The 27069-nt window shown below is 44.4% G+C and overlaps 2 protein-coding genes across 7 annotated transcripts in view; both read right to left on the reverse strand.

Annotated features, from left to right (window-relative positions):
* Positions 1-1592: 1592 nt before the first annotated feature.
* Positions 1593-4485, reverse strand: LOC133506319 (uncharacterized). Of its 2 annotated transcripts, none has more exons than XM_061830345.1 (4): positions 4413-4485; positions 3997-4123; positions 3901-3915; positions 1593-2874 (listed from the first exon to the last, which is right to left on the reverse strand). In XM_061830345.1, the coding sequence occupies exons 2-4, from the start codon at positions 4110-4112 to the stop codon at positions 1713-1715; spliced, it is 1293 nt and encodes a 430-aa protein (XP_061686329.1). In that variant the 5' UTR covers positions 4113-4123; positions 4413-4485; the 3' UTR covers positions 1593-1712. The 2 variants fall into 2 exon arrangements, with proteins under 2 accessions (XP_061686329.1, XP_061686330.1); XM_061830346.1 differs by having other exon boundaries at positions 3839-3915.
* A 621-nt stretch (positions 4486-5106) lies between these two features.
* Positions 5107-27069, reverse strand: part of usp34 (ubiquitin specific peptidase 34) — a 67241-nt gene continuing 45278 nt past the window's right edge. For 2 of the 5 annotated variants that reach the window (XM_061829139.1, XM_061829136.1), the window contains exons 50-79: positions 25655-25733; positions 24475-24528; positions 24300-24395; positions 23871-23935; positions 23693-23768; positions 23521-23568; positions 22483-22548; positions 22328-22408; positions 22173-22258; positions 21443-21611; positions 21008-21082; positions 20755-20906; positions 19249-19402; positions 19116-19160; positions 17534-17638; positions 17011-17158; positions 16602-16906; positions 13879-14208; positions 13638-13795; positions 13260-13338; positions 13059-13185; positions 12830-12937; positions 12641-12745; positions 12435-12559; positions 12160-12283; positions 11998-12077; positions 10543-10683; positions 10217-10357; positions 9590-9743; positions 5108-7809 (exon numbers count right to left, since the gene is read on the reverse strand). In XM_061829139.1, coding sequence (XP_061685123.1) covers positions 7307-7809; positions 9590-9743; positions 10217-10357; positions 10543-10683; positions 11998-12077; positions 12160-12283; positions 12435-12559; positions 12641-12745; positions 12830-12937; positions 13059-13185; positions 13260-13338; positions 13638-13795; positions 13879-14208; positions 16602-16906; positions 17011-17158; positions 17534-17638; positions 19116-19160; positions 19249-19402; positions 20755-20906; positions 21008-21082; positions 21443-21611; positions 22173-22258; positions 22328-22408; positions 22483-22548; positions 23521-23568; positions 23693-23768; positions 23871-23935; positions 24300-24395; positions 24475-24528; positions 25655-25733 — 3979 coding nt within the window. In that variant the 3' untranslated portion in view covers positions 5108-7306. Of the gene's footprint in view, positions 7810-9589; positions 9744-10216; positions 10358-10542; positions 10684-11997; positions 12078-12159; positions 12284-12434; positions 12560-12640; positions 12746-12829; positions 12938-13058; positions 13186-13259; positions 13339-13637; positions 13796-13878; positions 14209-16601; positions 16907-17010; positions 17159-17533; positions 17639-19115; positions 19161-19248; positions 19403-20754; positions 20907-21007; positions 21083-21442; positions 21612-22172; positions 22259-22327; positions 22409-22482; positions 22549-23520; positions 23569-23692; positions 23769-23870; positions 23936-24299; positions 24396-24474; positions 24529-25654; positions 25734-27069 lie in introns of all 5 variants that reach the window. The other 3 variants (XM_061829138.1, XM_061829140.1, XM_061829137.1) reach the window with 2 other exon arrangements.

Consider the following 27069-nt stretch of genomic DNA (forward strand, 5'->3'; position numbering starts at 1 on the left):
AAAAACATTTTAAAATGCTTTTTCTTGGCCAGAATTCTTTTACAACACACAAGCCTGCTATTCCAACAGGGGTGTGTACACTTTTTATATCCACCGCAGCCTTGTTCCTGTTTTTGTAATCTGCCTGATGCGCCTACACTTTTATGCTGTTGAACAAACAGAAACAATATCGTATAAGACAATTTTTGGGGTACCGAGGGCGGCACGCTGAGTGGTGATTGTGGATGAAATAAATAAATACATAATCAGATTTTTTTTAAAAGGCCATAGAAATAAAAGAGAATAATGAAAGTAATTAGTACTTTGAATATGTGGTTTCTGAAGAGGACAAGAAGGCCTTTACCTGCCTTGTTGGAGGATGAAGATGAAAACGATGTTGCGGAAAACCAGATTAAAGAAGGAAGTACTCAACCTCGTCATGTTTCATATCTGATAATTCTCAACTTCTCTTACAAAACCTTGTCACGCTATTTTCACGGGCGCATCATTAGGTACGCCACACGAAAGAAGTGTCACCATACTGTAACAAAGAGGCCCATCATGTATTTTAATATTTGATATTATTTATGACATATGATAATATAATACAGTTCATTATAAAAGAATACATTGTGATGTAAAAAAATATCAAATATGTACAACAATAGCATGAATTGTATTAAATGGGATGGATGGATTAACAGTCACGCATGTTTATTTTCTGTTACTTGGCAATGGTGTAATATATCCACCTGTCCATTTTCTTTGCTGCTTATCCTCATAAGGGTTGCAGGATAGTCTCATATAATTTAATGAAAATTGCATAGCCCATCACCCATTCCTTTTTTTCCCTACCCCAGATTATCTTCAGGCGAGAGGCGGGGTACACCCTGGACTCGGTCGCCAGCCACTCACATTCGCACCTACGGACAATTTAGAGTCTTCAATTAATTTGCCATGGATGTTTTTGGGACGTGGGAAGGACTCGGAGTGCCCGCAGAAAACCCCCGCAGGGACGGAGAGAACATGCAAACGCCACACAGGCGGGGTCGGGATTTGAACCCCTGGTCCTCAAAGCTGTGAGGCAAATGTAAGAACCATTCTCTCCACGCCACCCAAAAAGATAAACAGTATGTGGTGTACAAATAGTCCATATCTTGTCATACTAAAATATATATAATATGCATATTATGATATATTATAAGGCGGCACAGTGCATCAGCTGGTAAAGGGTTGGCCTCACAGTTCTGAGGTCCCTGGTTCAATCCCGGACCCGCCTGTGTGGAGTTTGCATGTTTTCGCCGTGCCTACTTGGGTTTTCTCCCACATCCCAAAAACATGCAACATTAATTGGATACTCTAAATTCCCCCAAGGTGTGATTATTGAGTGAGACTGTCTCGATGTGCCCTGCGATTGGCTGGAGACCGGTTCAGGGTGTACCCTGCCTCCTGCCCTTTGACAGCTGGGATAGGCTCCAGCACTCCCCGCGACCCTCGTGAGGATAAGCGGCAAAGAAAATGGATGGATATATAAAAATATATATATAAAAATATGATAATCTACTGTAATAAAAATACTGCGGGAAGCAATAAAAATAACACACCAGGATTAATGAAAGCTTTAATGTTGTTTGGTACGATAGCACTTTTTAGCACAATCACGTTAGCTTAGCACTTAGCAAGCGGAAGCTCACGAGGTTCAGCACAAATCAGCTTCCTCACATTCATCGACATTAATTTTGACCACGCCAACCACTTGAGCGGCCCCGCCCACGGGGGGGCATCAAATCCTCCGATGACGGCCCACGGGTTTCCCCACCCTGACTACGAGGTGGACCACTCCGCCCGCGAGGCGCCGCACCCCACCCATGATGTGTCCCATCCCGCTGACCTCGCCCACCTCCCTGCCCGCTCTCGCCCTTCGCACGTGTCCGCCAACCGCGCTGGCCTTTGGCCTCGGAAGCTTTCGACTTCTGACTTCTGGACACTTCATCATGGCGGCCTCCATTTTCACCGGGCACGTTTTCTGTTCTGGGTGGTGGCGGTGGGGCGACGTCACAGAAAACACGCCGACCTCGACGCTTCTCGAGGCCTCTTTTTGTGCGGCCCCCACCGGACGCCAGCCTTCGGTTTTGATCTCGTCGTCCACCTCCGCCCGGCGAGCACACGTCACCTCCACCTCGCCGGTTGGCCGGCAGGTTCTGCTTGTCCGAATAACACCGAGGTGTGACTGCCCCCCCACTGGAGCAGCTGACACACTCCATGGGCTCGCTCACCCGGTCGCACCGGAAGATGCTTTGGAGGCCGCCGTCGCCCAGATGCTTTCCCAGATTGACGAGAGCAACCTTCATGTCGCCGACGGGTACAGAGTAGCTGATGCTTGGATTACTGGGCTTGAAAACTTTGGAGAAGACCACAGCGTGCTCCGACCACTCTCGGATGCGCTCCACCAACGTGAGGATGTTCCGTGGATTTTCTTCATTGGTGCATTTGTTGGTACATGGCGACGCGTACACGTAGAGCACCAACAGACCGGTCTTGTCCTTGCTCTCGGCCCAGCTGTCAAACCTCTTAAGAACCCGGTACTCTGCGTGATCGGCTGTGCCTTTTTTCACGGCGTCGGGGCAACGACTGGCCACTTCCTTCCACGTCATAGACTTCCGCTTACATGCTCGTAGAACAGCCCGCCAGGGTACGCGCGCCTCAGGACATCTTTGCAGCACATCGGGCCACCTCAGAAGGGTGGCGGCCACCACGTTGTCGCCCGCATAGACCTCGCACTGCAGGATGGCGTTCTTCACGTTCTCGCCCGTGTCGGGCACTTGAGTGAGGTCGTACGCGTCCGGTCCGGCGGTTTTGGGGATGCTCACGGCCAGACTGAACATGGGCATCTCGCTGAGAGAGGAATGGCACACACGGAAAGTGTAAAAACAAAACAAAAAACAGGCAACAAAATACAACAAAAACAAAACAAAAAGGATACTAGTATAATTCGGCTCTGGATTTGGTAATCCAGTACTACCCGGTACATTTTGTTAAAAAGAAGTAACTTGAATCAGATCAAGATTTACAAGGTTTTAAGAGATAAAGCCACTCTCTCGGCCATTTTTGATCAAGATATGAGCTAAGAATTTCTGATACAAGCGCTCTTCAGATCCCCACCGCTAACACCAAACTTCATCACATTTGGCCACCATCAATTCACATGGGCTTCCTTGCACCGGAAGGAAAAACACACTTTGTGGCGCGAACCTAAGCCGGTTTGCTCATCGGCAACGGACCCCACAGAACAACAACAATAAAGGGAAGTGACATCAAGTACTCAGAGTCTTTCGGGCTCGCGTTGTCTATGTTTTCAAGTTATGTGATGAGAAAAATGCTATTACTGGGAGTTTTATACAGTAATAGATTCTATTGTCAATTGGAATGTTCATGAAAAAAAGTACAAGTTACGCCCCCCCCTGGAACAGATAAAATGAGTTTCTGCACATTTCTATGGGGAAACATGATTTGAGATATGTCTTTTTTCTTTTTTCAGGTACGAGCATGGTCTCGGAATAATTTAACCATTAAATCTAAGTTAAAAAGGAGTACATCAATCAAATATCCTGTTTTTTGTAATTATGAATTAATTACAATTAAAAATAAAATAAAGATATGTATTTTTTATAATTACTAGTTTCAAAAAACAAGAAGGGTTCCAGGATAGAAGCCTGAGGCACACCAGTGTAACCGTGCAAATGAATTAATTACAATTAAAAATAAAATAAAGATATATATTTTTTATATTTACTAGTTATTTTATAACTACGAGTTTCAAAAAACAGGAAGGGTTCCAGGAGAGAAGCCTGAGGCACACCAGTGTAACCGTGCAAGCAGACAAATGAACCAATGGCAGGCGAGGTGTCTTCTTCGACCCACCTTCCACCCGCAAACCTGCACAGACACAAGATGGTGGTCAAATGACGGAAAAAATCTCCCCCGCAGCAAAACCGACAAAAGTCTCGTCAGACGTACATCTTAAGAATTGCGTCCACCACATTGGCCAATCTATTCTGATCGATGGCTGCTGTCCTGACCGTCACCACGATGACCAACAGCGCCACCGCCGGATGCCAGCACGCCGTTGCCATCTACACACACACTTACACAAAACACAACACACATCCATGAAATAGAACACTGGCAAAACACACAATCAAAAGCAAAACAGATGCAAAAAAACAGATAACAGAAGACAAACCAAACACAGTGATTATGATTCATTTCTACATTGATATTCTATGGTTTTTGTCATGAGGTGAATAGGAATTCTGAACTGCTACAAATCGTGCACAATACAGTACTTGCGTCTTAAAGATGAAGAAACAACTCTCATTAAAAATATGAATACTCATAATTGCTTATTTGAAGAGGCAACAAAGGGCTTTTACCTGATGAAGACGACAACAACGGCGGGTGCGAGAGGATGTACAACAAAAATCAAAATGAGGAACTTGGCCTTATTATCATGTTATTCATACGTGATGCAGCTTATGAATTTTAGTTGTGAGGGTTGGGAGGTGCACCAGAAATATCCATTGGTCAATCTATAGTTCATCATAAAAAAAAAAGAAATAGAGAATTCGATATTGAAAAATGTATATTTTAATGTGTAGTTTATATTTGAAAAAAAATTAATTTGAAATTATTAAATATAGTTGAATATTTTGTACTTTTAAACTTTTTCATTTAATAAAATGTTTAAATACATTTAGAAAAAATGTGATTTTGAAGAGAAGATATTAAGGCAATCTAGTTAACTTTTTAACCAGGAGGAAAAAAAATTAAGCATATTTATCTAGGCAATTTTAATCAATCAGTCAATACTACCCGTACTTTCAGTGCATATATATTTAAAAAAAATACTTATACATATTGAATGCAACTCTTAAAATTAGTACATTTAATAAGTTTTAAAAAAAAACAGGCCAATTTGATTTACAGCCTGTTTAATGCTTAACCATAAAAGATATTTTGAAAAATAAAATGGTAAAATATGAGTATGAAAAACAAAGTCTTCAAAACGGGTCAATTTGACTCAAGTGTGTGTTTCTATTTTTTTACGATTGCTGAAACCTCCATCCATTATATTTTTGTACCGCTTATCCTCACAAGGGTCGCGGGAGTGCGGGAGCCTACCCCAGCTGTCGTCGGGCAGGAAGCAGGGTACGCCCTGGACTAGTGGCCAGCCAGCGGCAGGGCACATCGAGACAAACAACCGCACTCACAATCACACCTACGGGCAATTTAGAGTGTCCAATTAACAATGCATGTGTTTTGGGGCACCGGGAGGAAACCAGAGTACCCGGAGAAAACCCACACGGGCACGGGGAGAATATCCAAACTCCATACAGGCGGGGCCGTGATTTGAACCTTGGTCCTCAGAACTGTGAGGCAGAATCCACCGCCAATGCTCGTCTGACCTTTTGCAAAACGAAACACTTGCGAAAGTATACACTATAAAAAAAAAACAGATGAAACACGTCAAGTTTGAACCACTGCTGTTTTGTAACTATTATAAAGTGAAGTATAGAGAGAAAGTATAACTATATAATGTTGACAAAAACCATGAACAGTCATGATCCTTCCTCTGGGCTCAAATGTCAAACTTTATCTTTGTGTCAGTGCAGTTTAGCATTTGGGTTGTCACAGTGACATGCAGATGATGCCTGAAGATAACTGACAAAGAAGAAGCTACAAGAGGAACAAGAGAAGCTTTTTTTCTTTTAACAGACACAATGACCGAGAGAAGTGTCTTGTCATTGCTGTGCCCCCACCGCGGCGGCCGAGGACCCCCCCCCACCCAATCGATCGATCGAGAGGCGAGATTGGGGTCACGAGTCCACCTGACGGCGCAACACGGCGGACTGGACACGTAACACCCTAAGGCAGTGATTCCCAAACAGTGTGCCGTGGGAAGTTATCCAATTTTATGTCATTGCTAAAACAACAACAACAACAACAACAAAACATATATTCCAAGAAATAATGTATCTCTATTCATCTATTTATACCAGTGAGGCACAATGCCAGAGAGAACAAAAAAATCCTCTTCTGTTAGATGGCAGGATGTACATACAGTAATTAATTGATCCATTTTTGGTGACATCTACTTTTGTTGGTGTGCCGTGGGATTTTTCAATTGTAAAACATGTGACTTGGCTCTATGAAGGTTGGAAATCACTGCCCTAAGGGACCCAGGGCGGTCCTCCCGCCTCAAAGAGGTGCAAAGACAACCGGCCAACCGGAGGAGGCCGCAGGCACCCCATGGCATGCCTCCATACCCCCCCCCCCATCTCAGGTTCAAACGCAGAATCTCAGAGTTGTGAGGCCGAAAGGACAACCGCCATCTACAGTGTCGACTACCGTATTTTCCGATCTATAAAGCGCGCCTAAAAGCCTTTCATTTTCTCAAAAGCAGAGAGTGCGCCTCATATATGAAAAAAAAAAGTCATTCATTGAAGGTGCGCCTTATAGTGCGGAAAATACGGTACTTTCAATCCACGGTAGACGAAAGAGCGCCATCGGATTGTTTGAAAACATTTGTGCCGCTGCGCACTGTCAAAGATTTTTATTGATGGATTGTGTGTGTGTGTTTGGGGGAACAAAACAAAGAAAAAATAAAACAATAACACAAGCAGCTATAACTCGACAGCAGAACGGCCAGGAATGGTCGGTAGCCAAGAAGAGAAAAAGCTCCGACTGGTCCAACAGGGGGGCGGGGGGGGGCTTCATTTGCACCATAGTCCAATAAAGCACCACAGATATTTAGATATATATATATATACTGTATGTGTATACATATATATATGCATATATACATACACACACACACATATTGTATATTTAAAATTTTCATATACACCTTCAGGCAACAAGTATTCAAAGATTCTTGACAGAATCAAGTTTTCTTGTGGTTCATCTCATTTACAAGTAAACGTACATTTATGTTCTCGCCCCAACACAAACGCCAACTAAAGGCAAAGAATTTGTCCATTTTTTTAATTTCCTTGGTTTTTTTTCTTTAATTACTTTTTTTTTTTCTCTATACTTTTACTCTCAGTTTGCCGTCCTTGCCTTGTCCTCGACAAAAGTACAAAAAGTGGCACAGAGAGGACGAGCGATAAAAATGAAACATTAAATTACGGCAAATAAAACAAACAAAACCCTCACTTTTTGTATAAAAGCAAAAAATCTTTTTTTTGCCCTTTGAAAAAAAAAAAAGTGCGACTCCATGTCAGTGAAGCAGGGAGGGGGGGGGGGGATCTCACAGCGACCAACGATGTCACGAGGAGGGCACCACTTTACCAGTCAGTTTGGTAACCATGGCGACAGCAGCTTCCAGCGTCCTGCACAAGGCATCGAGAATATCCTCCGGCCCCTCCCCCACCAGGCCCGGCGACAGGGCGGCATCCTCCGGGAGGGACGGGGCCTTGGAGTCCTCCTCCTCAGCCGTCTTGTTCCCCCGGGGGGAAGACGCCGGGTCCGTGGGGGAGGGGGCAGGGTCCGGTGGAGAGGGCGGGTCCTGCTCGGTGCCCGGGTCGATGAGCGACGAAGAGTCTCGCGTTTCCGTGTCGGAGGTGCTGGTGGGCGTGAGCGCCCCCTGCCGCTCCAGCTTTGACGAGTCGGGGCACGGCAGCAGGGCGGCGGCGGACGCGCCGCAGGATGGCGGCAGGGCGGCGGCGACCGACGTGGAGCAAGATGGCAGGCAGACGCCCGCGGATGCCTCGTCGCCTTCGTCGTCGCTGCTCACGCGTCGACGCTTCATGGAGGTGCCGCCCTCCTCCTCTGTTCCCACAAACAATCATACTATATGAGTTATTACTGCTTAAATATTAATATATACAGTGAAGGATATAAGTATTTGAACACCCTGCTATATTGCAACTTCTCCCACTTAGAAATCATGGAGGGGTCTGAAATTTTCAACATAGGTGCATCTCCACTGTGAGAGACACAATCTAAAAAGAAAAATCCAGAAATCACAATGTAAAATTTTTTCAATTATTTATTTGTGTGCTACAGCTGCAAATAAGTATTTGAACACCTGTCTATTAGCTAGAATTCTGACCCTCATAGACCTGTTAGTCCGCCTTTAAAAGTCCACGTCCACTCCAAGTATTATCCTGATACAGATGCACCTGTTTGAGGTCGTCAGCTGCATAAAGACACCTGTCCACCCCATACAATCACTAAGACTCAAACTTGGAACATGGCCAAGACCAAAGACCAAGACAAGATATCACCTTGTGGGGTCTCAATGATCCTTAGAAAGGTAAGGAATCAGACCAGGACTACGCGACGGAAGCGGTGGTCCCAGCTCTATTCAGGTTATTGACCAAGTCCTAAGGTGACTGTTGGTAACACACTAAGACGTCATGGTTTGAAATCATCCATGGCACAGAAGGTTCCCTTGCTTAAACCAGCACATGTCAAGGACTGTCTCAAGTTTGCCAATTACCATTTGGATGATACAGAGGAGTCATGGGAGAAAGTCTTGTGGTCAGATGAGACCAAAATGGAAGTCTTTGGTCATAATTCCACTAATTGTGTTTGGGGGAAGACAAATGATGAGTTCCATCTCAAGAACGCCATCCCTACTGTGAACCGTGGAGGTGGTAGCATCATGCTTTGGGGGTGTTTTTCTGCACATGGGACAGGACGACTGCACTGTATTAAGGAGAGGATGACCGCGGCCATGTATTGTGAGATTTTGGGGAACAACCTCTTTCCGTCGGTCTGAGCACTGAAGATGGGTCATGGCTGGGTCTTTCAACATGACAATGACCCGAAGCACACAGCCAGGAAAACCAAGGAGTGGCTCCGTAAGAAGCGTATCAAGGTTCTGACGTGGACTAGCTAGTCTCCAGACCTAAACCAAATAGAAAATCTTTGGAGGTAGCTGAAACTCCCATGTTTCTCAGAGACAGCCCAGAAACCTGTCTTATCCAGAGAAGATCTGTGTGGAGGAGTGGGGCAAAATCACTCCTGCAGTGTGTGCAAACCTGGTGAACAACTACAGGAAACGTTTGACCTCTGTAATTGCAAACAAAGGCTACTGTACCAAATATTAACATTGGTTTTCTCAGGTGTTCAAATACTTATTTGCAGCTGTATCACACAAATAAATTGTTAAAAAAAAAATCATACATTGTGATTTCTGGATTTTTCTTTTTAGATTATCTCTCTCACAGTGGACATGCACCTACAATAAAAAATTCAGACCGCTCCATGATTTCTAAGTGGGAAAAAATGCAATATAGCAGGGTGCTCAAATACTTATTTTCTTCACTATATATTGAGAAGACCAATGCATTACAAAAATATGTAACAAACAGTATGAAAAACAAATTTGAGTCGCAACTGTAATAAAAATCTGATATTTAGCGGTACAGCGACGCAACATCTGTGAAGCAGCAGAGGATTACTTTTCCTTTATTCCGAGACGATAAGTTGTTGGGACTCACGGTTTCTCATCTCATGGATATCTCGTCACAATTTGGTACCAGCACCCATGCTTATGTGCAATATCGTGTACTTTTGTGTCCAGGTTCATGTTATCGTGTACCGTTGTCATTTTGATGGCAAGCGTCCATCAGCGTGTTGCGTTGCTGCACGCAAAGGCGACATTGAGCCGTCAGCTCCTGGAGGGCAGGGCCCAGGGCGGGGTCCAGGGCTTGAGGTGGTTGGACCGACAGCAACAACGTCAAAGCCCGAAGGTCCTGGAAAAACAACCACACACACACACACGTAAGGCCCCGAACATGAGGCGGATCGTGCATGTGCAGTCATTCACTTCGTACAATTCCAAAATATTTTCAGTCTATTGGTTTAAGACCAGGGTGGCCAGACTTTGTTTTTTACCCCAAGATCTACAATTCAAGCAGCCAGCCGCTTGCGATCTACCGAGGGGGGGAAGGTGCAGGGGAACAGACGAGGCAACAGGTGGGTGCCATGATTGGGTATAAAAGGAACTTCCCTGAACTGCTCATGTTCCTCAACATACAATTGCAAGAAATTTAGAGATTTCAGCATCTACGGTCCATGATATCATCAAAAGGTTGATAGACTCTGGAGAAATCACTGCTTGGAAGAGGCAAGGTCAAAAACCAACAGTGAATGCCCGTGAGCTTCGATCCCTCTGGGGGCACCGTATCAAAAACCGCCAATGGACCGTGAGTACGTGTGTACGTACAGCGTTGAGCTGGGTGGCAGTCTTGTTGAGTTCCGGCCAATCGGACGCGAGTTCGGGCTGCAGGCTGCCGTGCTGGCTCAGCACGCTCGCCACCAACACACCAAGAAGGCCACAGCAGCTCACGCCCGACAACACCTGCACCTGAAAAAACAAGGTTAGGTGTCAAGTAAACGACAGTCAGGCTCAACACTGGCTCGGCTGAAGGAGGGGCGGGATGAGAGCCAGCCTGCCGCATGAGAAGGAAACGTTAAAATTTTTCGCAAGAAAGGAAACAATGCGGGTTCTTTGTGGTGCAGCGTACCAAGTAGCGCTGTGGGTGTGGATACCTTGTGCAGGAAGCATGTGAGGAAGGCATAGGCGGCGTTATTGTTGAGGAAGCTCCTCTCATCCATCAGGACACGCTTGATGTACTCGCTGAAGGCCGCATCTTCGCACAGCAGTTTCACACACGTCTTGGACAGCAGCGACTAAAACACGCATTTGTACGTGCGCGCGCACACAAAAGGATGTCAGGGGGTGGCGTCGGAGTTTGAAGGATAAAGAGCATGACTGGCCGAGTGAAAGGGAGAATGGCAGCGTGGGTGATGGAGGAAGGTGACGAGTGTGAATTGGTTTGTTATACCACCGTCGATGAGACGGGTGAAGGGGCAAGTGATGGGAGGGCAGGTATAGCCAATCAGATAGCCGCATTGTCTTAACCCCTGGCTTGACACGCCCCTCTCGCCGTATTGTCCCACAAGCAATGCTGGTTGTCAGTAGCGTGCACTTGGAAAAGTTAATGGTACGAAGAAAATGGTCCTCAGATGCGCTTGGGGAAGGTGCTATTCTGATGAAAGATATCCTGCTAGGTTGCAAGAGCCCCAGTCGATTCATTTTATAAAGCCTAAAACACAGATGACGAAGTTTCTACGATGGATTTCGGCTGGCAGAAGAGCGCACGTACAACTAAATGTGGACAATATCAACAAACACACGGCTGTACATTCAAAGGTAAGTGAGGAGAAGTATCTTCTCTGAGTTTGATTTCATTATTATCAGTGCTTTATACATTGCAGGACAACAACTTTCACTTTGTTAGTGTGTCACTGACCTGCCGAACGAAGTGTGTCATGTTTTATGCCGAAGAGTCGGGTTAGTGATATGTAAATGCGCCACGTCGTGCAAGAGAAATGTCCATTTACCTTTTCGTATCACATCAGACTTTTAAGACAGAGCACCGGGTTCCATTACGAGCCAAGTCAAATGAATGCACCCACTCACTTCTAAAGACTACAATATTACTCGTAATCTTTCCAAGTAAAAAGTACTCACCCTGCTTTAGATGCGCAGTACGATTCCACTATTTTATCTTGTTGGATTTCAATATGAAGTTTGTGAGGCGTAAAACTTTTTTGCATCGATCGCCAGTATTTTGTTTTAACTCTGACATTGCGTCCTGCTCTGTCCAAAATCTTGATTCCGTGTACATATCCTTACGTGGAATAGTTCAGACCTCTCTGTAGAACTCTCTTGGACAGGTCTGACTCATTTGGCAAAAAACATATCCCAACATTATCTGGAATACGCGATAGACAATCGACTTCAAACATGTTCTGTTCAATCGCTATTTTGGAAGCTTGTGGGACATGGCTATGGGGGCGTAGCTTAAGATCGCCATCGGAAAGGTCCGTTATGACTGGTCACGATGGATTGTGTGAGGGGTTGAGGGGCCGATTTTGTGACGGCTTGGATGATGGCGGCGATGGGAGGTGGTGGGTACGGGGAAGGGCGGCGGCTCCAACCTGTGACTGGCACAGCTCGGTCCACAGTTTGGGGAAGAGGGCGAGGTGCAGAGGAAGTCCTTCGTAAGCCATCAGCACACCTGAGAGGACGAGGCAAGGTGAGCAACATGCCCCTTTCTCCAGCTGCAGACCGATAAGAAATGGCCGTTGGGTGACACGCACTTAGCTTGACGAGGGTGTCTGTAAACTTCTCGCAGTTGATGGCCACGCGACACAGCAAATGGATGAACTGCTGGTATGACAGGAAGTAGTCCAGCAGCATGCGGTCGTACACCTCGTCTTTACCCTGGTGCACCCAAAGCACACAAGCAGAACCCCCCCCACCCCAAAAAAAAAAAAAACAAACAAAAAAACGAAACGTTTAGACATGTAAACGCATGCACACCCAGCCTTGAGGTGGCATGACACAAGGGTTAAAGGTCATCCTCCTCGCTGACCTTGGCGCTCTCCACCATGGACGGCAGCAGGCACATGTTGAGTTCGGGCCTCGGGGGGCGGATGTTGCTCTTGGCTCCCATCAGCTTCATGTTCTCTCGGCAGGGCAAGTACGGCCCCAGCGACACTGCGGGCACACGGACAGCGAGCGTGGCGCTCACTGGAGGTCTTGAGGGGGCGGCGGTTATGCTGTGTTGTTGTGACTCACTGGGTATGTTGCTGTGGTGGTACGTGAAGTGATTGTGTTGCAGAAAGGGCACCAGCGTGTGCAAGAAGTCGTGGGGGCTTAGCAGAAGGAGTTCCTTCAGCACGTCTGCGGGGAAGCGAGGAGACAAAAGCCCGTTGGTTGGTCTTGGCCGGCATGGGCATCCAATGATCAACGATGTCAGAGGCTTACCCAGGCATGCGCTGCGCAGCTCGGGCGGGCTGTACGAGTTGAGCAGCGTGAGGAGCTTGTGGGCGAAGTCGATCCTCTCTTGCCACTGGATCAGAGCTTGCTTCACGTCTGCGGATACAATACACGCAAAACAAATGAAAATGGTCAGAATGAAAACGCTTTGGCCTTAATTTGAACCGACAAAAAAAGCACTGATGAACAACATGAAGACATGATGATGCCGGTTTACCTTTGCGCTGAAGGTAAGGCCTGGTGGACTTGAGCACAGACAAGAAGATGGAAAGCAGCTCTACCAGGTCTCCAGTGACGTGGCAGGCAGTGGCCTCGTGGTACATCATGTGAAGTGTGTTGAATGACTGCAGGGACAACTCGTCAAGTAAGTTCACCTTGGTAAAGACACCAAAACACGCATATGTGACAGGGTGTCTACCTCTGTCATGAGGATGAGTCCTCGGTTGAAGACCACCAGCAGTCGGTCCTCGTCGTTCTCCAGCAGGACCCTGAAGGCACTGCAAACAACGACGATACAAAACATTACAAAATACAGCACACACGTAATAATCAGATACACTTACACACAGCACAACACCACACAGATGCTAAATTCGGCAAACAGAACAAAGATACCAAATATGGCCCCGACGCTAAACATTGCAGATGCTAAAAACTGCACATCAGACACAAAGGCTACATAAAATGCAGATAAATAAAACACACATGCTAAATAGAAGGCAGACAAATATGATGCAATGCATTCATTAAATACAAAGACGTGCATAAACATAACGTGAGTGCTGACGGAGGTGACCTGATGAGGGTGGTCCAGCATGAGCGTCCATCCAGACATCTCAGGTAGCAGCTAATGGTCGTCTTCTTGAATTGTTTGACGTCCTCCAACTCTTCTTCACGCATGTCGGCTCGCTGGGCCACGAACAACTGCATCAGGTTGAAAAGTTCCTCCACTGCCTGCAGGAGGCAACAACGGCATGGTCAACCCTTCTTCGCCGTGACGGACAACCTTGATATAAAATATTTCTGTGCGAGCGTACCCTGGGATACTGGCTCGCGTGCGGAGTCAGGTTCTTGAAGGCCCACTGGATGTTCTGGTGTGATGCCAGCTGGCGTGTGAAGGCAGGCGACTGGTCGCAGCACATGCGCAGGATGCCGTAGTAGGCAGGCAACATGCTGCGGTTGAACAGCACCACCTCCTGGTCGTCGTGGTCGGCCAGGATGTAGTTGAAGGCGATGTTCTTGGTGACAGCCGGGTTCTGCACCACAAGGCGCACGTTCTCGCTGCAGTCCACGCACACATTGTACCAGAAGGACAAGAGCGCCTGCTTGTTGTGGTTGGTGGCGATGGCCGGCTCAGACAGTTTGGGCTGTGGTACACAGATTCCAACTCACGTTAACCACAAAAACAACCTTAGTACAGTGGGCTGAATAAAACCGACCCCAATATACTGTGAAAAAAATAAGTATTTGAACACCCTGCTATATTGCAAGTTCTCTCACTTAGAAAGCATGGAGGGGTCTGAAATTTTCATCGTCCACTGTGAGAGAGAGAATCGTGTTTGGAGGAAGACAAATGATGAGTTCCATCTCAAGAACACCATCCCTACTGTGAAGCACGGGGGTGTTTTTTCTGCACATGGGAAAGGACGACTGCCCTGTATTAGGGAGAGGATGACCGCGGCCATGTATTGTGAGATTTTGGAGAACAACCTCTTCCCTCAGTCAGAGCATTGAAGATGGGTCGCGGCTGTGTCTTTCAACATGACCATGCGGGGTTCATACTCAGTCAGACCCAAAAAATTTAAGGGCTTTTTAGGGCCATTCTTAGGGGCTGACGTGGAAAAAATTTAGGGCCATCGTGGGAAATCAAGAGTAAGGAAAAAAGACTCACCCAATGGTGCCATCGGCTGTTCTCGGTTCATCAAAGGTTCCAGTACCTCAGTACCTGTTACAGTGATCACCTGTCGCCCCTTGTGGTAGTTCTCATTGATATGACCATTGTCAACGTCTTCACATAACAGTATACAGAAAAACTGATTCTAACTACAATTGCAACTATATACACAAATGTCTTCTACTGATGTCTGTCTCAGCACCCCTACGAGTCTAGCTCCTTGAGCCTACCCAGTGCCTCCTCTATTTGCTGCTGCAGAGGTGCCAAAGAGGCTCTCTTGTCCTTTGCTCTGCCTCTGAGTGGATTGGCCTTGGTGATAAACCTCAGCTTCCTCTTTTCTTCTGCCTGCTCACACAGCCTATCAGCCTTCTCAATAAACGTAGATATGTCAGTCTCTATTCTGTCTTTTTTGGCTTTGAGGCAGTAGAGATGAAAAGTGGGCAGCGATGCCAAATGTAGCCAGGTACGAAGTCTTCCTTTCCCCACAGTGGTAGTTTTTAGCAATGTCACTGTCTGGGAACATGACTGCAAACACTTTTGAATTATTTTCACAAGATTTGTAACTGTAATGGTTGCAGATCACTTTTAAAGTCCATACGATCTCTGCCTTTAACGAGTCCGCGTTCGTGTATTGAACTACGTTCATAGAGCCTGACTTCTGGCTGGTTGAAGTCGATGGCTGGACAACTGTATGTGCGCATGCACTGCTAGTACCACTCCCTGAAGTTGATGCGTCACTATCTTTATATTTTAGAAACAGATTCATACCAACGGAAGATGAGAGAGTCTTCGCCAAATCAGCGTGTCTCCTTTTTTTCCCGGTGCGACTCCAGCGCTTTGACGCCCATCTTTCCTAGCCGGTAGCTCTGCTTGCACAGATGGCAGTAAAACATGTGCCGATCTTTTGCATCTCGACGAACCCAGCTTCCAAACTCCTTACTTTCAACCCAAGCATCTTGAAAAATGCACTTCCCCATGATACAAGTTGGATCGATGAAAGACGTAACGAAGACGAAGCGAAATGCCGAATCACGGAAACGAACAATGGAATATCAACGACAAGATGACGACTCGTCAACACGGTTGACTTCCGTTGACAATTTCCGGCTGTTTTAGACGCCAGACGGATTGCTATTTTTTTTTTAAATAAAAGATTTTTTTTTTTCGGGAGAATTTTGGCGGTAGAGGTCCTCCCTTTGATTTTTTTATAATTTAAGGCCTTTTTAGGGGCTTGACTGGCTTCCGCGGATTTTAAAGACTTTTAGGAGCCCCTAAATGCACCTTCGAAAATTTAGGGATTTTTAGGGACTTTTAGGGACTCGTGCGAACCCTGCCATGACCCGAAGCACACAGCCAGGAAAATCAAGGAGTGGCTCCGTAAGAAGCATACCAAGGTTCTGGTGTGGCCTAGCCTGTCTCCAGACCTAAACCCAATAGAAAGTCTTTGGAGGGAGCTGAAACTCCGTGTTTCTCAGCGACAGCGACAGAATCTAAACCGATTTAGAGAAGATCTGTGAGGAGGAGTGGGCCAAAATCCCTGGTGAAAAACTACAGGAAACATTTGACCTCTGTAATTGCAAACAAAGGCAACTGTACCAAATATTAACAATGGTTTCCACAGGTGTTCAAATACTTATTTGCAGCTGTATCACACAAATAAATGGTTAAAAAAAAAATCATACATTGTGATTTGTGGATTTTTCTTTTTACATTTTCTCTCTCACAGTGGACATGCACCTACGATGAATATTTCAGACCCCTCCATGAATTGTAAGTGGGAGACATATATAGCTGGGTGTTCAAAAACGTATTTTCTTCACTGTAATGGGGGTGCCAAGGAGGGCAAAGTGTTCCAGGAGCGCATACCTGGAAGAGGTTCCAAAGGTCCATGAAGTACAGGGAAAACATGAGCTTCTCAGTCTTGGAGATGAGGCAGTAGGTCATGAAGCTGAAGTACTGCACCAGCTTGGTGGTACCATGCACGCTGGCGTCCACGTACAGCTTGGCGCGACCTAGCAGGCCCAGCAGGAGGTTGTACACCTGGTGTAGCACAGCTGTGGTGTCGGGTGACAGCGGCAGCTCGCGGGTCGGCAGGTGCAGCGAGCGTGTGGAGCGGAACATTTGACGGAACGAGTTGCTGGGGATCAGCGACACCAGGAGGTAGGCCGCCGCTAAGCCACAGGAGAAATAATGGATTAGTTTGAATTCTTTCCCCGTGAAACTGAATCTGCGATCTTTTATTTGGACGCTGTCCGTTGCGGGCTAGCCTACGTACAGGTGCGCACGCGAGGGTAGTTGTGGGCCAGCAGGAAGCGCTCCACCCAGTTCTCCATGTTCTGCAGAACCCAGCTGTGAGCCAGCTTGTTCCGAGGAGTCTGTACAGCGAGCCAGTCCAGACACTGTGATGGGTTGTACTCAATTACCTGAGGAGGAGAGAAAGAAAAAAAAAAAGCAACACTTCAAGAAACTCAACTTTCATGGCCTGCTCACTCATCCTCATCATATCATCCACATTAATATACACAATACATGGCATTTCTTGTACATAACATTGTTCCACTGCCTTATTATTGCCTGGTATTATATTATGTATTCATTTAAATATATACTGAACATGATTTGCAAATCATTGGATTCTGATTTTATGTTTACCACAACATCCCAAATTCATTGTAACTGGGTTTGCATTTAACGTTTGTCAGAAAACACAGAAGAAAAGTGAATTTTAACAAGTTCAGCTATCTATTTACTTTGATTTGGAGTGTGGAAACTGCAAAAATACAAGAATGTAAGAATACCTCCCAGATCCTCTGCAGGATGTATGAGGCGAAGGAGGGCATCCCCGGGGGGCCGCCCGCAAATTCCATCAGCATTGTGAGCAGCTTGAAGAAAGGATTAGCAGCCTGACGAGACAAGTCCAAGCCATTGAAAAACAAAACACAACAATAACAATCTTACTCATCAACAGAAAGTCTTTAATTGACTTCATTTACACTACAATGGTGCTACTTTATTACAATTGGTCACCAAGGCTGAGGTTGATGGAAGATAGAAATGCTTTTTTATTTGCCAGTGGAATGGGACTTATTCTCCTGGGGGGAAGGCTCTTTTCATTCTCTAACATTTTGAATGAGACTTTATTGCTATTTTTAAATGAGGGGGATATTTTTGTTCATTTTTCAATGGGTTGGGAGGATGAGTACTGCATTTTTCGCACTACAAGGCGCACCTAAAAGCCTTTAATTTTTCAAAAGACGACGGTGGGCCTTATAATCCGGTAGGCCTGATATATGGATCAATATTGAGCCTTTAGTGCAACTCCATCTAATGGATGCATAACGTAACCCCAGCCTCTACTGTAGGATCTATTCTATGCGCCTTATAATCCGGTGCACCTTATATATGAAAATTTTTTTTAAAATCGGCCATTCATTGAAGGTGCGTCTTATAATGCGGTGCGTCTTATAATGCGGAAAATACGGTAGTATTAAACTCAAAATGCTGTTTCTGTGAAATGAAATAATTTATTGTTAAAAGAAATATTTAAAACAAAGTTCTACTTAAAAATCTGTCTTGAAATTAAATTTAAAAAAATGCATCCTTTGCTTGGGCGTCTGCTTATGAGAAAAAATGTCCATAATATTTATTAGGGTTGGGTTTGGGAACCTCACCGTTCGATCAAATTTAAATTCACGTCATGTCATGTCATTATCCAAGCCTCCTATCCTCACTTGCGGGAAAGCTGGAGCCTATCCCAGCTAGCTTCGGGCGAAAGGCGGACTACACCCTGAACTGGTCCGCCAGTCAGTCGCAGGGGAGATATCGACACCATCACTGAGCGGGAATCGATGCCACGCTGCCCGCACCAAAGGCAGGTGTGTGTGTACCACTACACCATCAGTGACTAAATTTAAATTCTTTAAGTAGAAAAATTGAGTTATGTGCTTTGACGCCAAATTTATTCAGAAGATTTGCTGAATCAATATTGAATCAATGCACCCATGAATATTTTTAATGACCTACATCATTTATGCTTGAATGCGACAGATTTCTATTAAATTCCCTTAAATTTCCAGTTGATTCCCACAGAAAGTTTTGAATTTGGAATACTTTCAAAATTCTCTGGGTTAAACTTCTCATTGAAATCAGCTGTAAACCTTCAAGAAATTAATTAGAAATTTTGCCTCCAATCAAAGACCGACTTATGTTCTTTCAAGGTTCTTCCAGTTGAATGTGAAAATCACAGTACTGGAATCAAACTACGTTAGCCTCATGCTGAGGCTACAACCCAAGGAAGTTAACTTGTATACAAAGGCGTATACTTCAGGTGTACCGTGAGATAATATGATGTAGAGTGATCAGAAAAGGAAAAAGACTCACCTCAGGCGTCAGCTTGGCGATGGAGGTGAAAAGCATGGACACAATCTGCAAAGAGAAACAAGAAAGAGTAAGCAGGTGGTTTAACAGGTTAAGTAAAAAAAAAAAAAAAAAATGCAAAATTGGAGAAACATACGTGCTCAGCCAGGCGGTTGTTGTAGCGACAGAGGCTGAAGATGAGGTTGCATGTCTGCCGGATGTTGATGCCATCTCGGATGTGCTGGAAGAGGAACGGGAATCCTTTGCCGCCCGTGAGCGCCGCCATGTCACTCTGTGACAGCGTCAGGTGTCTGCGTGTGCCAGGGTCAGTCAAAAGCAGAATTACCCCCAATTTGTTTTTCTCAATGTCTAAAACATTTATTTAATGTTCTTATTTGAGTTAATTTCCTTTTCTTGGACAAAAGAAACATGTAACTTTTTGTCCAGTTACACCAGTACATGTTGTCACACAATGATACATAAACAACTTGAGGTACAAGTGACTCGACTTAACAACCTATTCAAGATACTCGGTGCTGTGTACACTATCAGTGAACTAAGTCTTGAAGTTTAAAAATTGAATATAAAGAAAAGAGAATTGGATGTACCAACCACATATTTTTGTTTGACGAAAATCTGTTTAGCATAATGCTAACAAATAACGCAAAATACCATATATGGGGTAACCAACAGCATCTGTGTCATGGTGTTATAAATCCTTCAAGCAAAGATTTTTGAACACAAACTGTGAAGAAACGCAGCTAGACAGCTCATACAGCAACACTGCTTCCATTGGTGGGGTTACATTCCAGACAACCACATAACTAAAAACCACAACATAGAAATAAAATACTTAAATGCAAACTAGACATCTTTGTACAGTATTTATGACACCTGAAATATTTGGAAGGACTTTAAACCATTTCAAAAGAATACCAACATTTAAACACACAAGAAAGCAAGAGCAATGGATAAAACCAAAAAATTGTACAAACAGTATTAAGAAATGGAGTAACTGTATTAACACAAAATTTCTGCAATGTAGCGGGACTGCTAAGTGTGACGCTGTCCTCACAGTTCTGAGGTCCCTGGTTCAATCCTGGACCTGCCTGTGTGGAGTTTGCATGTTCTCCCCATGCCTGCGTGGGTTTCCACCGGGCACTCCGGTTTCCTCCCACATCCCACATCCCAAAAACATGCAACATTAATTGGATCTTCTAAATTGCCCCTAGGTGTGATTGTGATTGCGGCTGTTTGTCTCGATGTGCCCTCTGATTGGCCGGCAACCATTTCAGGGTGTACCCCGCCTCATACCCGTTGACAGCTGAGATAGGCTCCAGCACTCCCCGCAACCCTTGTGAGGATAAGCGGCTAAGAAAATGGATTGCTGGTAGGTGTAAACGTGAATGTTTGTCTATTTTTGCCTTGTATCTGGCTGGCAAACAGTCCAGGGTTTAACCTCCCTCTCGCCCAAAGTCAATTCAATTTAACCACATTGGTGTGGTCTTGCATGCGCGAAAATTCACTTTATTGGAATTTCCAATGTCAAAATGTACATAGCGTTGCCCCGTCTTTATAGTTTGTATTCAAAATCTACGATCTGTGAATATTTTTGGACACGTAACAATGTTAGGGTTTATTTAGTTTCATGTTGACACAGTACCTCTCCGTACGTGACTGCTCCACCAGGAGGGCGATGAGGGCAACCATCTTCTCGAGAGCGGCCGGACGATATTTCTCCTCGGCCAGGGACAAGATGTCCTCCTCCTCGTCCTCCTCCTCAGCCTCCTCCTCAGACAGAACCTCTACCTGTGGCTGAGGAGGAAACCCCCATGACCAAAAAAAAAAAAAAAAAATGAGGTTATAGCCTTGGTTTTTGTGCTCAGTTAACATTAAAATGACAATATTAAACTGACGTTCTCTGGTCCTTTGGTTCCCATGTAGAAGTGCACCATAATGGAAATGGCTTGCAGCGACAGCAGGAACTGACTCTGGAAAAGGGAAAAAAAAAAAAAAAAGACACTGCATCATCAAGACAGCAGCTTTTAACAGCTGCATTCAAAACTTTTTTTTTTTTATTTATTGGATGAAATCGAAACCCAAACTTTCTGGGGATTAGAGGAAAATTGTTTCCAAATAAAAAAAAAAGATGTATACGCATCTATACATGTAAATATTAAGACTACGATACAGCATCCCACTTCACTTCATGCTGCCACTCGGGATTTCCAGGAGTCATAAATGTACAGGTTCATTATGTTTTTTTTTAAAATTAAACCCCATCATTTATGGTAAATTAGTTAGCAAACCCCCAAGCTACGGTCCCCCAGATTTCCTTCCTTCCGACCCACCTCCTCCTCTCCCATCTTGGCGAACTCGTAGAGGAAGGCAAAGTACTCAGTAAGGTGCTTGCTGTGAGGCTTGACACCGTGCTCCATGATGGACAGCAGCGTCTTCACAAAGCGAGTAACGCAAGAGCGGCTCCCGATGTCTTCCACTGACCCGTCCATATCATCTGACCTGCGGTGGGTATGTCGAGGGAGGAAACACAACAGTCGGTCAGACCGGATCCGCGCTCTACACATAATCCATTCCACACAGGTCCGACGGTCAACAGGGGTTCTTGTTGGGAAGGCCAATTAAAAAACAATGTCATCTACAAGTCAACATCTGGTCAGCAGGCATAAGAGATGTCCCATAAAAGTCTATGAATGAACACTGATCTAGTCTACAAGTCAAAACAGAACTAAGTCTACAGGTCAAAACTTCTCCATTCCTAAGGTCTACAATTCAAAATCTAGTCTATTGCAAGTTTACAACTTAAGTAAAAATGATGGAGCCAAAAGGTCTGAGAGTCAAAGTACATCTAGGCCACTGATGCATGTGTACAAATGGATCTAATTGAAATTAATACAGTACAAGTATGTTATTTTTATTCCAATTGTGCGGCCCTGGCAAACTACAGTTCATGGGTCCCTCTTTTTAGAACCCATTGCCTTAAAGGACAGGAATTCCCCCGTCACCCAACAACCTGCGAGGTTTGCGGATGAGCCCTGTAACAATGGTGAGAACCAGACGCACCCGTCCTCCATGCCCGGCTGCAGGTAGAGGTGAGCATGGACTGGACGCAGCCTCTGGATGACGTGTATGCACAACCTCTGGAACATCTGAAAACAACATGTCGGAGCTCAGAACAAGTCTCAAAAACACCAATAAAAACAAAAATGAGCGTCTACCTGTCTGACAATCTGATTGGGACACTTGATGAGAATCTGCATTGGCCACCAGTTGTCGTCTGCCATCCTGTCCAAAAACCACTGGTGGGAGAAGAGCACAGATTGGCGGTATAGACAACAACAATAACAGTGTCTGTGTGTGTATCCAGACTCACCTCGCAGGCCGCCTGGCTGTTGTTGAACTGTTTGGTGAGGAGTTCAATCCACTGCAGCATGGTGGGCTGATGACACATGGAACATACAACACATGCAACATCAAAATAAGGGGTGGCTTTGATATTACAAGCATCCAATTTTCCAAAATCTCTTATTCAGACGAATGACTGACAATGAAAAAACACTCAGCACTTTATCCTAACCTCTGACTTATTTATTAATTGTCTGATGTGAGGCTGTCCAGGTAAAGTGGCATCTTAACTCAAAAATGCAAAAGTTATGAGTTGTTGCCGGGTCTATTTTTGCTTTGAGAATATCACTGGTGCAGAGCCTCATGCTACGTTGAAAGCCAAGCCTCAGTGTTTGAACATAATTTGTTTTTGTGAAGCGTTCAAAGTCCGATTTGTTCAATCTCCAAATTTTTTTTTCCCCACAGGAAATAATGGAAATGAGTTTAATCCATTCCCAACCACGAAATAGTAAATTGTCCTTTTCATTCTTAAACACAGGATACCACGCACAAATGCAAAATAATTTTTTAAAATTGAATTGATTTAAATCTTTCACAAAAACTGCCTGCATGCGAAGGTCCTACTTTTCGGAGGTCTGTCAGTGGATCTTAAAAGTGTGAAAGAATCAACCAATTACCAACGAATTTCAAAAGGCATAACTGCTACGTGTGGAGAAAAGCACAACTTCTGCAGTAACTGTGTCTCAAAATGAAAATGACATTCAGAGTGACGGAGGGACTGAAATGGTGTATGACGGAGACTTTCTGACTTTCTTCAACTGATACTGATGACGACGACTTTAGTGGTTTCAGTGAACAGGAGGAGGAGGAATAAAACCTGACTTTTCTGTTATGTTTGAGACTTTTTACTGCCGTGTTACAGTCACTGTTTGGAAAGTGTGAATATCTAATTTCACAACGCACCAATATGTAGAGTGGGCGTGGCTTATTATCCGATGTGTGTGCGTGTATGTGTGTGAGACTGTCTGGATAATAGTAAGAGCTCTGAAATCTCGGGTTGAATAACCTTTTCCTTAGAATGAATGAAGGTCTCCAGGACGAATGACGTACTGAGCTGCAAAATCAAATAAAACAGAGAATGAAATCAGTGAAAAAGACTTGACCTGTAACTAAGGAAACTCTTAGCATGTGGTCCACTGACGTGAAAGAACAAATAGTTGCTGTGCGCTGTGTGTTACCTTGGCTGTCATGAGGGAGATGGCTTTGGGGTCAGGCAGCGTGCTGGGGATGCTACTACACAGGTGCCACATGAAGCTGCAGCGCAACAACATCAAAACACGCATGTCATTGGAAAACTAAACAATACTGATGACATGCCATAAACATCGTCAGCACTATCTGGCTGGGGAGACTGACCCGAAGTAGGTGTGCTCAAATATGTTCTTGTCTTGGAGGAACTGCATGTTGTCGTGCCAGATCCACTTCAACAGATACACAAACATGTTAAAAGACACACTCTTTCAGCTACTCAAAGAAAAATCCGTCGCTGGAATTTTTTTTCTTTATTAAACAACAGAAGAACTTGGGGCTGGTTTAACCAAAAACAAAAAGCAGTGAAAAGGGGCTTTTTGTAAAAAGAAACACATGGAGATTAACAGTTTTTGACACTGATAACATATTATTTGGCACACCTCAAAACAATCAAAAAAAAAAAAACAAAACTAAGACTTTTGGATCCTGTACTTCTTAACAATCAAACGATAAGTTGATATATTAATTAATGTGACAACGCCTACACAAGCGTGTCCAGACACAATTCAAGAGGGAGCACAAAGAGAGACGTACCTCCAGCAGATCTGGCGAAACATCAAATGTGAAGTTCTTGGCATTGTCCTCCGGAAGCTCCACACGCTTATAGAACAACATGTAGGCGCTGTGCGTCTGAAATACAAAACGATGATCATGTCGCCTGCACACTCGCACAAATTACAAACCTGGAATACAAAGGATTTGTCCTGACCTTTTCGAAGGAGAAGTCCATGAACTTGTCAGTTACGGAGTCGTATGTTTTTGTCTGAAAAAGACAAAAAACACAAAGTGTTAGCCGAAGGCCAGGGGTGCTGAATAAGGCGGTCTGGTGCATTGAGATATCAACGCATCAGCATGTCTGTGGCCTGTAAACAAATGCAGGTTGATGGATTGAACTTCAGAAAGTCAGAAACAAGTTAATGACTCGGATTCATGCACTGATTTAGCAACTTTAAATGTGATGACTAAATATTTTGCCTCTAGATTCAAAGACCAAACAAACCTACTTTTTCTGCCATTTCAATGAGCATTTTAAGTGATTAAAGTATGAAAGACTGTTACTGTGATAATACAGATTGAAATAGTAAATATTTAATCTTAAACTATAATAACCACGTCCGGAACTATAGATGTGTTCTGAAAAAAAGCGATATTATTTATATTACTTGAACTACTAGTAATGGAAATTTCGAAGAGAAAATGTTTCTTTAAAGGTCCACTGTCATGAAATGCATGATTTCTACTAAGTTGTTAATGAAAAAAACGGCACCTGACATGGACCCATGCATTTTTTTCACTACAAAACATGATTTTGACGTATGTGGCTTTTTGTAACTCCCGCCATGAAAATCCTCTCGAGGAATTTGTTTTCGAGAAGAAGCAGGAAGTGACGTTAACAGCAGCAGCACACTCAGGCTGGCTCGTCTGTTTATACTAGTTTTACCAGCGGGAAATTATGTCGTTGTTCCTTCGTGTTAGCTAAAATGCCGGCTCAGTGCATTGCTGGACATTGCTTGAACACTCGGGAGGATGGATTTACCCTTTATAAGTTTGCAAGAGACCTGGTTCGCCGTGAAAAATGGATTGCTCACTGCTATATGTATTTTTTTTATTACAATATCCATTTTAGAATGTTTATAGGCATGACAGTGGAGCTTTAAATCTATGTAAACAACAAATTCAGCAAATTCTGTCAGTAAAATCATGTCAAAGGGCAAATACAGTCAAAAGTATGATCATTTCAATGAGATGTGGCTTTCGCTAAAAAATGGTTGCCATTTCAATAAGGCATCTATCTGCGACATTTTCGCCACATCCAATAAGGTGTGTATGTCAACATACAATTCCACATACAAGTCAGCGTCTACGCACATCATGTCTACGGCCCTTACCGTCATCTCTCCGCCGAAGCACTCGGACGCCAGCTGTGCCGAGTCAAAGGGCTTCACCTCCGCGTCGTTGAACAAGTACCTGCAGAAATGCCATTTTGAAACTATGCTGCATGAGCGTGAGGGGAATCACTCCTGACACACTATGTGAACCCCCATATTTGGTGGGGGAAAGGGACCTACTGCAAATAGTGGAAATCTGACAATTACTGAGGACTTCACCGTAAAAAAAAGTTTGGAACTGCCTATAGTTGCCAAAAACGGTAGTAAAGCACTTTGTTAATCTAAATTAGAACTAACTCCAAGACACCACACTGTGGTGCTAAACTAATACTTTTAATGCTTTGGCTGAAGGAAAAAAAAAAACCAGCTGATTTTAGGAGAATAAGGAGACTATGTCACAAAAAAATAAAAACGTGAAAAGGCAAAGGCAAAAAGTCAGGTCCCAACTACCCACCACCACAAATAAGAACATGATTTGAATGTGGCAACATTATTTTTGCTCAAATCTATGGACTGTCGTTGTGGTGTGGCTTGCACCCTTATTTTCCTTGTCCACTCTAGTGCCTATAATTCAAAACAGATCTTGCCCTACTGTCTGTAGCCTAAAACCCTTTTCTCCCCAGCTGCATTTTCAATAAACATCAGAATAATAAAAAAATGTAAAAATAAGTTGAGGGAGTGTTGCACGCACATACACAAACATCAACACACAGAGAACCGGGGCTCAAATTCCAGCATTGCCTGTATGAAATTTGCATCTTTAAACACAAAGTCTTTCTTTGGCCGGATGGGTTTTCTGGTTTCTTCCCACATCCCAAAAGCATGCATAGTAGGTTAATTGAAAACTCTAAATTGCCTTAGATGTCAATGTAAGTGTGAATGGTTGTTTGCCTGCATATAGTTAACTGAAGGGAGTATATTCAATTAATGATTTTTGTGCATGTGCTCGACGTATTGGCCACAGCTGAATCAGGCGACGAGGTGGATGAGTCTAACGTCTTTTTGTGGAGGGGGGCACGCAGTCACACTCCCTCGCGATCGACGCAATGAGAACCCCTGGTGTAACGGAATTTCCTTTGACATGCCTCATGATGTTGATGACTTTCGACGTAAATGCGCTCGCAGTACGTGAAGCAGCTCGGAACATGCGCTTTCCGCGTCACTTCCGTACATGTTCAGTACGGTTAACTTGCATTTCCTGTTTCCGGGTGAATACTGATTGTTTAGGAGCAGGCTTGTTTTATTAACATTTATGAAATAAACACATAAATTAATGTCACGACTGCACAAAATAAGCGACATCTTTTAATATCTGTTTTTCTACTCTTAAATTTGTGTGATTTTTCGTGCTCAACTGTGCAGATTTGTCAGTGCGATGGCGCGCGGACGCGACAGCGCTTGTCAAATGTGAGTGA

The sequence above is a fragment of the Syngnathoides biaculeatus genome, chromosome 9, assembly GCF_019802595.1.
Source record: "Syngnathoides biaculeatus isolate LvHL_M chromosome 9, ASM1980259v1, whole genome shotgun sequence".
Lineage (NCBI taxonomy): Eukaryota > Metazoa > Chordata > Actinopteri > Syngnathiformes > Syngnathidae > Syngnathoides > Syngnathoides biaculeatus.